The sequence below is a fragment of the Etheostoma cragini genome, chromosome 13, assembly GCF_013103735.1.
Source record: "Etheostoma cragini isolate CJK2018 chromosome 13, CSU_Ecrag_1.0, whole genome shotgun sequence".
Taxonomy (NCBI): Eukaryota; Metazoa; Chordata; class Actinopteri; order Perciformes; family Percidae; genus Etheostoma; species Etheostoma cragini.
Genome location: NC_048419.1, coordinates 12,336,817 through 12,351,610, shown reverse-complemented (window position 1 = coordinate 12,351,610; position 14,794 = coordinate 12,336,817). Strand labels below are relative to the sequence as shown.

At 38.1% G+C, this 14,794-nt stretch overlaps 1 protein-coding gene across 7 annotated transcripts in view; it reads left to right on the top strand.

Annotated features, from left to right (window-relative positions):
• LOC117955843 (ryanodine receptor 1-like) overlaps positions 1-14,794 on the top strand; it is a 46,876-nt gene extending 32,082 nt beyond the window's left edge. For 4 of the 7 annotated variants that reach the window (XM_034890585.1, XM_034890582.1, XM_034890580.1 and 1 more), the window contains 26 exons: positions 590-689; positions 760-839; positions 917-993; positions 1,101-1,174; positions 4,760-4,840; positions 4,960-5,048; positions 5,349-5,477; positions 5,554-5,658; positions 7,128-7,133; positions 9,134-9,215; positions 9,312-10,633; positions 10,831-10,913; positions 11,328-11,487; positions 11,598-11,684; positions 11,832-12,101; positions 12,301-12,431; positions 12,579-12,621; positions 12,702-12,835; positions 13,054-13,114; positions 13,239-13,385; positions 13,469-13,603; positions 13,691-13,847; positions 14,071-14,135; positions 14,212-14,312; positions 14,428-14,479; positions 14,623-14,794. In XM_034890585.1, the coding sequence (XP_034746476.1) occupies positions 590-689; positions 760-839; positions 917-993; positions 1,101-1,174; positions 4,760-4,840; positions 4,960-5,048; positions 5,349-5,477; positions 5,554-5,658; positions 7,128-7,133; positions 9,134-9,215; positions 9,312-10,633; positions 10,831-10,913; positions 11,328-11,487; positions 11,598-11,684; positions 11,832-12,101; positions 12,301-12,431; positions 12,579-12,621; positions 12,702-12,835; positions 13,054-13,114; positions 13,239-13,385; positions 13,469-13,603; positions 13,691-13,847; positions 14,071-14,135; positions 14,212-14,312; positions 14,428-14,479; positions 14,623-14,718 (3,867 nt within the window). In that variant the 3' untranslated portion in view covers positions 14,719-14,794. The remainder of the gene's footprint in view (positions 1-589; positions 690-759; positions 840-916; positions 994-1,100; positions 1,175-4,759; positions 4,841-4,959; positions 5,049-5,348; positions 5,478-5,553; positions 5,659-7,127; positions 7,134-9,133; positions 9,216-9,311; positions 10,634-10,830; positions 10,914-11,327; positions 11,488-11,597; positions 11,685-11,831; positions 12,102-12,300; positions 12,432-12,578; positions 12,622-12,701; positions 12,836-13,053; positions 13,115-13,238; positions 13,386-13,468; positions 13,604-13,690; positions 13,848-14,070; positions 14,136-14,211; positions 14,313-14,427; positions 14,480-14,622) is intronic. The other 3 variants (XM_034890586.1, XM_034890584.1, XM_034890581.1) reach the window with 1 other exon arrangement.

Sequence of the window (14,794 nt, the reverse complement as noted above, 5' to 3'; positions counted from 1 at the left end):
GCCTTTTTTAAATCTCTGCCGAAAATGTTAATTTTTGTTAAAGCGTAAATGTTTAATATATGTTTTAATAATAGAGTTTTAATTCCTTTTTTTGATCTTCCTCTGTGCTCATGTTCTTTGGCCTAATTCTAATTTTATATGGCTTGTCTGGTTTTATTTCCTTTGGTAAATTAATTTTAACATTGTTAAGAAAAGTGCTATATAAATAAACTGTGTTGTTATTATTATTATATACTACTTAACTCACACAATTGTCCTTGTGATGAGTGTCTTCCTGTTTACGTAGTTTATTGCTCTTGGTTAAACAGTGCTATAGATGTTTTTAGTGTCCAACTCACAAAATGCTTTACTAGCTAACCCTAACCCTAGTTTAAAATTAGTAGGTAATAAGATATTAGGAAGGACTTAATTTTCAAATTCGGTAATGGATTTATGAATAGCTGAGGCAACACAGTCCTCCAGGTGTATTTTAGACTGGAACTGAATATTTAATTAAATATGTGACCTGAAAGAGTCCACTCTATCTGTTTAAATTCTCTCTGTAAAATATAACAGGACCAAATGCTCATAATGTCTGTGTCCACCACAGGAAAAAGAAATGGAGAAACAAAGGCTCTTGTACCAGCAGTCCAGACTTCATAATCGTGGTGCTGCAGAGATGGTCCTGCAAATGATCAGTGCCTGCAAAGGTAGTTTTGCTTGCCATCTTCAGGCAACACTTAATTTTACCCTCGCCAAGTTTAACACTTTTTAATGCAGGTGATACTGGACCAATGGTGACTACAACCCTTAAGCTGGGTATCTCTATCCTTAACGGCGGAAACTGTGAGGTTCAACGGGTATGTGTTCTGAAAACATTATGTAATTTTGAATTTGAGGTTACCTTTATGGATTACCCTCCTCCCTTTTCTGTCAGAAAATGCTGGAGTACTTGAAGGATAAGAAGGACGTAGGTTTCTTTTTGAGTATCCAGGCATTGATGCAGACATGCAGGTCAGTTTTTAATTGATAAACACAATTTTCAACTTTTAAATAGTCAAGTAAATTTACATAGAGTGGAGAGTGCATATCTAAAAATGTATTTTGTATGATCTCTGCAGTGTCCTGGATCTAAATGCCTTTGAGAGGCAGAACAAGGCAGAGGGGCTGGGCATGGTTTCCGAGGAGGGCACTAGTAAGTATTCATACTCTTTTTCAACCACATCACTTTTTCACAACTAATAGGGCAGAAGATACAGCAGGCAAGACATCACACCACAACCGTTGTTTAATATTATCATGTAATAGATTATGTGCATTATTTCAAGCCGCAGATTACATTGTTAAATACACTTACCTCACCCGTTTTATTTCACACGACAGTACACAATCACCAACGAGGGGACACAAGGGAAGATGGCACACATTTTCTCTGAATGAGGAATCAAATGCTGTAGACCAAAACAACAAAGTAAGCACATTCTAAGTAAATCTGAAAGAGGGGATTTTAACCCATCAGCACAAGTAATGATAGCAGCACTCAAATTAACAACATTTGCAACGTGGGCTACATTTAACACCCTTTAACATCTAAGCAGATTACCTAAAAGTAATTCATGCAATTGTATTTAAAAATGTCTTATCACCTTGCAGTACACGTTTTGGTGACACAGAATTTGCAGCTGTGCATAGCATAAACTAGTTCAAAACCATGCTTATGGTTAAAAAAACAGTTCCTACCCCTACATGTGTAAGGGGATTGCAGATCAGAGACAACCTGTGCTAAAAACAGCTATAGTTTTGAGCAACATATACATTTCAGAGGGATAATTATGCAGCAGACAACTTGGCTCTATCCAGTGTCAGATCTTACAGTATAGTGAGTCAGAATGGTTATGAAGAACCCAAATCAAGACTTGGCTGGTCAAGAGATGTTTTGTTATGTACTGTAAATATGGAATATTGAACCATTAACATAGAAAATCAATTAAACAATCAAGATAAGACACAAATTAATACATTTAATTCTGAGCTTCTATTAATAATTTTCCTCTAAATGTTTTCCACCTACAACATTCATTGTACAAGTTATTTTGTTTTAATTGAATGATTAGTTTTTCAACATTTAACATAGTTTTTTTTATATTAACTCTTGGATAAGTGTTAAATGATTAGATTTAAGGATTTGCCAATGTTTCTGTACAAAGTGTTCGAAGTTGGGCCCTCCTCCCCGGCTCAAGGAGGGAGAGAGAGAGAGAGAGAGAGAGAGAGAGAGAGAGAGAGCGAGCAGCGGTGGTGGAGCAAGCTATTCAATTTCAATTCAATTTTATTTTTAGTATCAATTCATTACAAAAGACACTTTACAGATAGAGTAGGTCTAGTACACACTCCAGAATTTACAAGGACCCAACAGTTCTAGTAGTTTCCTCCAGAGCATGCAACAGTGTGACAGTGGCAAGGAAAAACTTCCTTTTAGGCTGAAACCTCGGACAGACCCAGGCTCTTGGTAGGCGGTGTCTGACGGGCCGTTTGGGGTTAGTGGAAATAACAAAAATAGAAAAAAATAGTAGTTTGTAGCAGTTGTTTGTAGTAGTTCATGGCATAGCCGGGCACTGTGCGGCATTACAAGGCACAGCAGGGCGTAGCTGGCCACCGCAGAGTGTAGCAGATGAACATGGCATCGCAGAACGTGGAGCGGGACCATGGCGACAGCTGCTACCATGATTTTGGAGCCTCTCTGATCCGAGGGAACATGCTGGGGAAAAAAGAACATAAGGACTCCGGGGAATGACTCCCCAGAGCTAGGTTAGTAACAAGCATTTCTGGGACATGGATGCACATAAATGAAAGGATAGAAAGATAGAGGAGAGAGGAGCTCAGTGTATCAAAGGATGTCCCAAGCTGTCTTGGGAAGCTAGAGAGTAAATGAAGACAGGGAGTGCCGTCAGCAACAACAAAGCAGGGAATCAGAGGAATTAAACCTTATTTTCTGATTATTTCCCAGCGGTAATGTTCAAAGCACAAATAAACACAACCACACTACCGCACAACACATTGCTTCCCCTGCTCCTAATGTCTCTTGTTTGCGTGACAAAGCGGCGGTATTGTGAATATGAACGGGCTGCACACCTTGCATGCTGTTATTGGCTGGGGGTTATACACCAACGTAGGCTCTTTGTTGACGAAAACTTCCCCCACACAGCAAAATAAGAAGAATATACAGGCAGAGGAATCTTTTGCTCATATATCAGCCACAGGCTTCTGTCAATGAGCTGTTATCAGGTTGTCATCTATCTGTGCACTCTTGCTTGCTTAGTTGATGTGAAGTATCTTCAGCTGTACAGAGGATTGTTGGTCATAAAAGCCAGAGAAGTATTTCCGCTTGCTTACTGACAAAAACGACTGGATGCAGTAGGACACATTAGAATTTTGCATTCTGGATTGGACATACTATGTATTGGGCTAAATCTTTTTTCTGGCATGCTATATAATATGGGTATGGAAACGCACCCAGGGTATTTTAAGCAGAGAAGATTGTAGATGATTAGCAACTTGCTGTCCCACACTCCGGTAGTTAGAGTTCCGACAGCAGCCATAGGCTTCTTTCAGTAAGCTGTTGTCAGGCTGTAATCTGTCTGTGCAGTCTTGCCGGCTTAGTTGATGTGAAGTGCCTTAGGCTGTGCAGAGGATTGTTAGTCAGAATAGCGAGAAAAGCATGTTAGCTTCCTTACTGACAAAAACCAACCGGATGCTGTAGGACATTGTGGTATTTTGTTATACTGCATTGGACATACTTAATCTTTTTCTGGCATGCTATATAGTACACGTATTGAAGCGCACCCGGGGTATTTTAAGCAAAGAAGATTGGAGATGATTAGCAGCTTGCTGTCTGACACCTGCACACCTGATCCCACTCCTGTCATTAGAGCACAACACAGACAGAGACAGTTCTAACCGGGTTTTAAAATAGGATCTGACTGGTTGGATCCCAAGGGGACCGCTCTAAGTACAGGTGAAACCACTCTCAAGACTCATTGAGATCCAATCACTCCAACCAAATCTGTCCACATTCTTATTGCTGACGGGTGTGTGTCCTGGGCCACTTTAAGGGCCACCTAATCAACTGTGAGCGGCACTAAATACTCAGTAAAGATATTTCTCATGTCACAGAAACCACTGAAAGTGGATGATGTGTTTTGGATGTTATTATCACACCGCCGGTGATGTGTCGCTGGTTTTGTTCCTGGGCTGCCTGCTCTTAAACCCCGGCTGTCTGGAGCTCTGTGCCTCGCTGTTGCCTTGAAAAGATTCCTGCAAATAATGCAATGTAATATAAAAACTAAACTTCAAACCACAGGGATTTAGTTAAAAGCTACAAACGCGTTAAGAACGGAACACATAGACATTGAAAAACCTCTTTCTCTGCACAGTTCCCGCTGCCCGTCAGACCTAATGTCCGTACACAGACAGTGCCTTTTTCATTAACGTTAGTCATTGGACATTTCTCATGGAGGATTTATGTGAGAGTAGAAAAACTGACATTTATAAACCCACTCACACACAACCAGCACATATGCAAACGGAAATGATGTACGTGTAAATTTGCATAAAGAGCGGGGAAGTAAGATGCAACAGTGACAAGTGGTTATTCAAGATGCATTTGTTGTGACCAGGTCAGAACAGGCCCAGAGACACGGGAGAAGCTCCTGGCTGGGGGTAGACCATTATCCTGATTTTAGGATGTAATTTAACACTTTTTTTGAATTTGAATTCTTTTTAGATGAGAAAGTGATGGCAGACGATGAGTTCACGTGTGACCTCTTCCGTTTCTTGCAGCTGCTTTGTGAGGGTCACAATAACGGTGAGAATGACTCAAGTTTCAAATGAGAGTAAAATGTAATTCATACCAAGTTATGAATTTCATTGAAGCGAACATTGTCAAGGGTTACTAGTCTTCATATGATCTTTACTTTGCTGCAGATTTCCAGAACTACTTGCGGACACAGACAGGCAGTACAACTACCATCAACATCATCATCTGTACCGTAGATTACCTCCTCCGTCTCCAGGTGCAACTTTTAATTTTGCCAAATTATTTAGTTGTTGTGGTACAACGGGATATGCGATTTACTGTGAAGCTATAGTTTGCCTTTTAATCTTGAATTTTAAGTTAATTTATAGTTCCCAAAGGCTGTTTATTTGGTAGCTCAGTAATCAAGAAAGATGAACAGGACACTGTAAGTACTTTGTATATAGCATTTTAAATAGAGTAAAAAGGGATAGACTGTATTTGATTGTTGTTCTATTTATTATTTATAACTATATATTTATTGGAATACTCTACTGACCTGTTTTTTTTTTCAACCAAGGAGTCTATCAGTGATTTCTACTGGTATTACTCTGGGAAGGACATTATTGATGAACCAGGGAAAAAGAATTTCTCCAAAGCCATGACAGTGGCAAAACAGATTTTCAACAGCCTAACTGAATATATTCAGGTACAATTTGAACAAATCAGGCATTTACACTAGCTGGTTGTTTACTATGTATGTAACACATCGGTTCTTTCTTCAGGGCCCATGCACCGGCAACCAGCAGTCCCTGGCCCACAGCAGGCTGTGGGATGCTATTGTCGGGTTCCTTCATGTCTTTGCCCACATGATGATGAAGCTGGCACAGGTACGTTCAAACAATTTAACAAACTATACTTGTTAAATTAAATTGTTTGCTGTAAACATACAAAATAAGAAAATAAAGGAAACACAAACTCTGTGTTGCTTTTGTGCCATGTGTGGACTGAGATGCCTGACCTTAAATATACAAATGTGATCAATTTTGTGAGATAAATCTGTCATACAACTTTGATCTTGACATATTTTACTTTCAATGACCATGATGAAAATCAATGCTTTTTAGAGCAAGGTGTCACCCCAATTGTACAATGATGCTCCTGTTCTGTTTCATTTTGGCTCTCTGTAGTTATCACAAGTCGCAACAGTGAGACTCAAAAGAGCACTTATTGTGCATTATGTTAGTGGAAGTTCACTAAATTGCCCCATCCTTTCCAAGCCTTCAGGATTGTCTTTCTGTGGAGATATAGTAATTCTCCTTACATGTGCATGCAAAAAACTGTCACACACCTAATAATAAACATGCTTGTAATTTGCTTGTTTACTGCATACAATCAGCCTGAATATTACATTTAGAGAGCAGCTTATTTTTACTTCAAGAATGAACTGGTTTCAAAGTGGTTCTTCACATTCATATCAATTCTGAATAGAATTCTTTCACCAGAAGACATTTTAACATGTCACACTAGGACAATCACAACTGTAAATACAATGAATGATGGCTGAATTCCATTATGTGCTTCAGTTCAGGGTCCTGGAATTGTGCGTGCTGGCTTACTGTCACACTTTTACATGGCAACTTGAATAGAAAATTGTTATCTTTAACATTGTTAGTTATCAACTTTTTTTCCAGCCAGTTCTATACTGTTTAGTTTTTGTTAATATTATAAAAATAATAAAAACAGTAATTATTATAAAATAAAATTCACTTTTTAACAAACCAATCGGAGTGAAAGTGTGGAATTACATTGATTTCAGACTACATGGTGCAACTTTATTGCTAGAAATAAAAGGTTTTCCACTCTATGCAGTGTAGTCATCCTCTCTCTCTATTGGCATATCCAGATTATTAGCACAACAATCTGCATGAATAACCCTTTAATGAGTTAAGATCCAGGCCACAATTGATCCATGAATTCCCAGCTCAGCATGCATGTTAGGAGTATGCTGAGCTTAGAATTTATGGATGACTAACACAGAATTACTTTCCTGTGCACGGTCCTTCTTGACCTGATAGTCTAAGAATGATCAGCTGTTCTGTCTGTCAGTTTGCATATTTGAAATACTATAGTAAACCAGTAACTGGGAATGTTGGAAATGTGTAGTTCCAAAAAGTTAAGAAATAACTGAATATGATATTTAGTGTGTTAATATATACTAGCCCAAACATTGTTTTACTGTCAAACAAAAGAAAATATTTGTCAAACACATGACTATTTGAAAATGTAATTTTTGCATTTGTTTAACAACTGAATAATGTATCTATTATTTAAACTGTCTTCCACATGGTCAATGCAGGGTAAAGTATGTATCCATTTTATTTATCTATTAATGTGATATTGTGTTTACTAGTTTTCAATTTATTCAATGTTGGTTTCCCTTATCAGGTAGTTTTATTCCCACCTGCTTCTAAAGATTAAATAAAATTTGATTTGAAATGTCTCAATTAGGGGTTTGTATATCATAGATCTAAAAAGGCATTAAAAAACAAACCACTTCGTGTGTCACAATTAAAAACGTATTCCATTGTGAAAAGCAAAAAGCTAAAAACATTTCCTTTAGATTTTTTTACATTTAATTAAGACACATTAATGCGTACTGTACATACAAACAAATAACGTAACAATATGTAGTATATTTAACTTTTTTTATTTGATTTTTAATTAGTTTTAATTCATTAGCGTTTGAAATCTAGCAGAAAAATTAGAACTCAGCAAGAGCCCGTATCTTTCCAAACTAAACTGAGCACAAGGTCGAAGGTGGAAGGTTTTAAAAGGCAGATGCTTTGGCGCCGCGCAATCTTGTTGAAAGGCTTTTATTTAGAATAGCTACATCAGATAATTCTTGAAAAGTCACCAAGATGATTGTATTTGCATCAGGAATGTAATGCAATGCTTAAATGTTTTGCAATAAATAAATAAAACATGTAATAAAACTCAAATGTGATCTGAAACTATTGTATACCACACAGATAAATCATTAAACCATATATGTGATCTTTTTATATAGATTTGGTAGTGTATTTTGGACTCTCCGAAATTATCTAACTATTATAACCGAAGTTCAGCATTTTTAAAAGCAAAAATGTACTTATGTCTCATAACTCATAAAGAAATATGAAAAGTATGTATTGTGTGAGACTTAAACATTCCCCATTCTGCAGTTACTAAATCATCTATATCTCAAAGTACACCGAATTATTGTGAAATTCTACTACAAATGTCAAATCAAGACTTTACATAAAATATTGAATATGAATTTTCAGACACAGTAAAATTAGTTTTACAGCAAAACGTTTTGCCTTGTTAATAAATTACAGGTATTATGTACAGTGTGATAATTTTAAATCAACCATATTGTAATTGACAACAAACATTTCTTTTGCTAAATCACATAATTCATAAGAAAAAAAGCAGGTGACTACAAAACTTCCTGAGAGAGGGACTGACCTTTAACCTACACTGTTGAATTATACACTTATTTGGTGTTGGAATATACATTTTAATGTGACATCCACTCTGTGTGTACACATTTAACAATATTATGCCATTATTGCCATTTTCATTCACTAATAAATAACCTGAATAATATGCTTTTTTATTTGTGTTTTGTGACTTCTGGTGTCTTTGGTTATGATAGTATTAAAGCACTAACATAACATTATTATTTATTTGTATAGTAGTGTATATATACAGTGTGTGTATATATATATATATATATATATATATATATGCCAAGATGTTTGTTCTTTGTCAGAAAAGCTTCAGCTATTAAATCTATTGCTCAATGTCATGGATATTTAATCACTATTCAGAAAGGAATAGTTGACATTTACCCTGTTTGTATTTCAAAAATAAAAATATATACTAATAATAGTATACTAATACTACTAAAATAACTGCTACTACTTATAATAATAATAATAGCAGTATTATTATTATTATTATTATTATCATTATTATTATTATCAATAATAATAATAATATTAAGTAAGTAATCAACAAATACATTGAAACCACATTTGTAAAGCTGGAGGAGATTGATTAAGTTTTGATTCTGAAATTCTAGTTTCAACCATTTTTACAAATTCTCTCAGCATGAGGGTTTGGTTATTTAACTTTTTGCAGCACCGTCTTTGTTGTGAATATAAGTTTATGCAACACACAGTATCTTTACTGTATGTTAGAATAATGTGAAATAACTGTTGACACTTTTTCATTAATGACTCTAAACCTCTAATGTTTTGAAATGATTTCAAATCTGTTTGTTACTGTAAGATCTTGTGCATCTTTTTATGGACACAGGACTCCAGCCAGATTGGTCTGCTGAAGGAGCTTCTTGACTTACAGAAAGACATGGTTGTTATGTTGCTCTCACTATTAGAGGGTAAAAGAGTTTTATTGAATGTTTAGTTTTTCAGCATTTTTCATATCTGTTTTGTCCTTTTAAAATGTTTCTTTTAATGTGACTCTGAATATTCAGGAAACGTGGTAAATGGTACAATTGCCCGCCAGATGGTAGACATGTTGGTAGAGTCCTCCAGCAACGTGGAAATGATCCTCAAGTTCTTTGACATGTTCCTCAAACTAAAAGACATTGTGGCTTCGGATGCTTTCCGTGATTACGTCACAGACCCTAGAGGGCTGATCTCCAAGAAGGACTTCCAGAAGGCCATGGACAGTCAGAAACAGTACTCGCCTACTGAGATCCAGTTTCTTTTGTCCTGCTCAGAAGCAGATGAGAATGACATGATCCACTATGAGGAGTTCGCAAATCGCTTTCAGGAACCTGCCAAGGACATTGGATTCAACATCGCAGTGCTGCTGACCAACCTGTCTGAGCACGTCCCCCATGACACCAGGCTACAGAACTTCCTAGAACAAGCAGATAGTGTGCTGAACTACTTCCGCCCATTCTTGGGCCGTATTGAAATAATGGGTGCCAGCAGAAAGATTGAGCGCATCTACTTTGAAATCAGTGAAGTAAACCGCAAACAGTGGGAGATGCCCCAGGTCAGAGAGTCCAAACGACAGTTTATCTTCGATGTTGTCAATGAGGGCGGTGAATCAGAGAAGATGGAAATGTTTGTCAACTTCTGTGAGGACACCATCTTTGAGATGAATATAGCCTCACAAATTTCAGAGCAGGAGGAAGAGGGAAAGGGGGAAGAAGATGATGAAGGAGATGAAGGTGGAGGTGAGGGAGGACCAGGAGGGGGAGCAAGTGGAGGAGGTGACGAGGACAGTAATGGAGAGGAAGGGCAGCCTGAATCAAGCTCTGCCTTTGCAGATTTCATAAACAGCATGGTAAGCTTCTTCAGCATTTTCACCTTCCGTAACCTCCGCAGACAATATCGCAGAGTGAGAAAGATGTCCTTCAAGGACATTGTGGTGGCTTTGTCCACATTTTTCTGGACCATCCTAATGAGTATACTGCACTTGATTTACAATGTGTGCAAAGGCTTCTTTATGATCATCTGGCAAACACTGTTTGGAGGTGGCTTAGTGGAGGGAGCTAAAAATATCACGGTGACTGAGATTCTAGCAAGCATGCCAGATCCCACACAGGATGATGTGCATGGAGATGGACCGGGGGAGCCAAGGACAGGTGAAGAACAAGACACTGGAGGTGTAACAGACAGTGGGGAGACTGGGAGTGGAGAGGAGGAAGAGGAGGATACCCAGGAAAAGGAGGGTGGGAGGATATCGGGTATTGATGCTCCAGGTGGACTTGGAGACATGGGTGTAGAATCACCTGTTGAACCTCCAACTCCTGAAGGAACCCCCATAACAAAAAGAAAAGTGGTAAGTTGTATGCTCCTTGGGTGAATAACATATGTATATATACTTTTTTATATTGCCAGATCCCTGAACCTAAGACATAAAAAGATCAAGTCTTGTACCACATATTTGTTAAACAGAAAGGAAGAGAATTTGAAAGAAAGCTATAAAGAGGGAAGAATAAAGCATTGGTGGTTATTATGTATTGTTTTTTTACACAGCCACCAGAAGAGACTGATGCTAGCCAGAAACCGGCTGAACCTGTTCCTGTAGAGGTACCTCTCCCAGAACCTGAAAAGGCTGAGTAAGAGTCCTGACTGTTTTCTTGTCTTGATTTGCTCTCAACTTAGCTTCTCTCTGTCATGGTTCTAGATAACTGACATGCCTTTTAAACCAAGATGATATACTGTAGATACAAATGTTTTAATCATATGATTTTGGGATGCAATGTTTGCATTCTGACGATTTCCATGCAGCAATTTCTTGTGCTAGCTCCAAAAAAATGTACCATCAACAGTACTAGCAGTATAATGTACAGTATTACTATGAAGTATCAGGCCTCTCGTTAGGGGATGTGGAGAGGAGAGACATAAGCAGACCAAATGCAGATTCAGACGGTTGAACATCTGCAGCAGTAACAGCCCTACATCATGATCTGATTTTGATGTTGATGAAATACAGAAAGAAAACAATGACCCCACTGTGTTCTGGTTGGCAGTGTTGAAAGTGGAGAGAAAGTAGAGAAAGAATCCCAGAGCAAGGAGGAAGAACAACCAGAAGAAAAGAAGAAATCTGCCCCCAAAAAAGAAAAGAAGCCAAAAAGGGCAGGAGGTTTTCAAATCTGGACTGAACTGGAAACCCAGAGAAATAAATTTATGGTGACAAATTTGCTAATATTTGTTTCAGAATTGATTTCCTCGCATAAACTCAATGTCACTCATCACTTCCCAACTCACTAGTCAGCTGAAACATATTCTCTGATTTGCAGAACTACCTCTCCAGAAACTTCTACAACCTGCGTTTTTTGGCTCTGTTCCTCGCATTTGCGCTGAACTTCATTCTGTTGTTCTACAAGGTAAAAAGATAGTATTGTATTTAAATTACTATGTTCTGCTTGTGTGCTCAATAATTCAGTCTTCTATTTTTCTTAGCATTTGGTACTTCAAATAATAGATCCACTGTATCGAGCTGTCTTGTCTGTAAATGATTCTGTTCTGTTTAGGTGTCTGACACCCCACGTGAGGGTGAGGAGATGGAAGGATCTGGACTGTCTGAGGGAAGCGGGCTGTTCGAAGGTTCCGGGTTCTTTGAAGGCTCAGGGGAAGAGGCTGAGGGATCTGGAATGAATGAAGGAGATGAGGATGCGGAAGACGTCCCAACTTATTTCTATTTAGAGGAGAGCACGGGCTACATGCAGCCCACATTGTCCTTCCTTGCTGCCCTACACACAGTCATCTCCTTCATCTGTATCATTGGCTACAACTGCCTCAAGGTATGATGGGCACACAGTAAAAACAACTGTTGATTTAGTGAGTAACATTTGATACTTTTGCATCACAATAAAAGAAATAAAGACAATTTTTTTTAATCTACTGTATGACCCATGTTCCTGCCTTATACTAGAAGTTGATTCCAAACTATACCTCAATATACTTCGTTTGTTATATATCATTTGCAATTATGTTTGTCAGATTCCACTGGTGATCTTTAAAAGGGAGAAAGAACTTGCAAGGAAGCTGGAATTTGACGGCCTCTACATCACTGAGCAGCCTGAGGATGATGACATTAAGGGCCAGTGGGACCGACTGGTCCTGAATACGCCGTATGTGAATAAATAAATAATTCTTTCTGATTACGTTAATATTCTTCTTAATAGTATCAAGATGAAATAGGTAAACAATACATTTAGTTCATACCAATAGGTTTTCTTTCTTAATTTAATCAATAAAAAATTTCCCTTTTCTGACAGCTCTTTTCCAAACAACTATTGGGATAAATTTGTCAAAAGAAAGGTGAGTTGTGGTAATTTTGGTCATTTTGAAATGGGCTCTGTCAAGCCTGTTAACGTGTAATGTGTAATGTCCGTGTGCAGGTTCTGGATAAGTACGGAGACATTTATGGCAGAGAAAGAATCGCTGAGCTCCTGGGTGTTGATTTGGCCTCCCTGGATGTGAGCCAGCAACATGAAAAGAAACAAGAGGAACCAGACAACTCCGTGTTTGCATGGTAAATTACACATTTAGCCGACACAAATTAGATAACACTTTTTATGGACCACAATGAAAATAAGCCTTTGGACTTATGTATCATCCCTGAATATTTATGTATTTTAATGTATGACCCAGAGTACTGTTTTGTATTTTATATCTAAGTGGTCAAACAAAATCAATCGATCTATTCTCCAAAATTTGAAATTGAAATCAACCAATATTGTATTTCATTAGGTTGACATCTATTGACATCAAGTACCAGATCTGGAAATTTGGCGTTGTGTTCACAGATGGTGTAAGCAAACCCATATTTACATGTTATTGCACAATATACTATACTGTACAGTGCTATACTATACTATGTGAACAGCACTTTACCTCTGAGAACTGAAATAACATTCCTTGTAATCTCTTTGTAGACCTTTCTATATCTCTGTTGGTACACAATAATGTCCTTGCTTGGACATTACAACAACTTCTTCTTCGCCTGCCACTTGCTGGATATTGCCATGGGTGTCAAGACTCTTCGCACTATCCTGTCTTCAGTCACACACAATGGCAAACAGGCAAATGCAGGGAAAAACTCAATATTTTTCATTTTGCTTCAGTGTGGATGTACCAACTCTGTTTTCCTTCTTGTCTCTGCCAGCTCATGATGACAGTAGGCTTGCTGGCTGTGGTGGTGTACCTTTACACTGTGGTTGCCTTCAATTTCTTCCGCAAGTTTTACAACAAGAGTGAGGATGAAGATGAACCAGATATGAAATGTGATGACATGATGACTGTAAGTCACTGTCGAAAACAAAGTGCAGTTTGACACATCCCTGTCCGCCCTGTCTCTTAAATGATGTGTATTTACTTCACTTTACAGTGTTACCTGTTCCATATGTACGTGGGTGTGCGTGCTGGTGGAGGCATCGGAGACGAGATAGAGGATCCCGCTGGAGATGAATACGAGCTTTATCGAGTGGTCTTTGATATAACTTTCTTCTTCTTCGTCATTGTCATTCTACTGGCCATTATTCAGGGTAAAGGCAATGCTGGTCCCGAAGACACTTTAAGAAATATCATTGTCACGTCAGTGGGTACTAACATGAGAGTAAACTTACAAGCAAGGAAAAAAGGAACAATGTGAAAAGTGTTTTGGAGATTTACTGTTGATATAGGGAGGGGATTTTAAAGGCATGGTTGGCACTTGACAGATTTTATTTTTACATGTCTAATTATAATGTTACTGCACAAATACTGTAGGTCTGATCATTGATGCCTTCGGGGAACTCAGAGACCAACAAGAGCAGGTCAAGGAAGACATGGAGGTATAATACTTTCAGTTGACACTTAACCAATTTATGCACAACGTAGCTTTAATCCTCATCACTGATTTTTGCACAGACTAAATGCTTCATATGTGGCATTGGAAGCGACTACTTTGATACAACACCACATGGCTTTGAGACCCACACTTTGGATGAACACAACCTGGCCAATTACATGTGAGTGTACTGTGTGTGTGTGTGTGTGTGTGTGTGTGTGTGTGTGTGTGTGTGTGTGTGTGTGTGTATGTGTGCAAAAGAGAAAATATACATTTAACATGTGGGTCCTTTTCAGGTTCTTCTTAATGTACCTCATCAACAAAGATGACACAGAGCACACTGGGCAGGTCAGCCTGAATTGTTTTGTAACAGTTTTTTGTATTGGTGTTTTGTTTATTATTAGAATTCCCACGGACTGAGAACACTGTCTTCTCTCTTTCAGTTTCTTGTCTCATGATGTGTCCTCGTTTAACTTCTTGTTCTGTTTTAGGAGTCATACGTGTGGAAGATGTACCAGGAGCGTTGCTGGGACTTCTTCCCTGCTGGAGACTGTTTCAGAAAGCAATATGAGGATCAACTTTCCTAGCCAACAAGTACAAGTACACGGCATGTGGAGGACAAATTACATCTATTGAAGCACTACTTTTGTTCATCATTCCTGA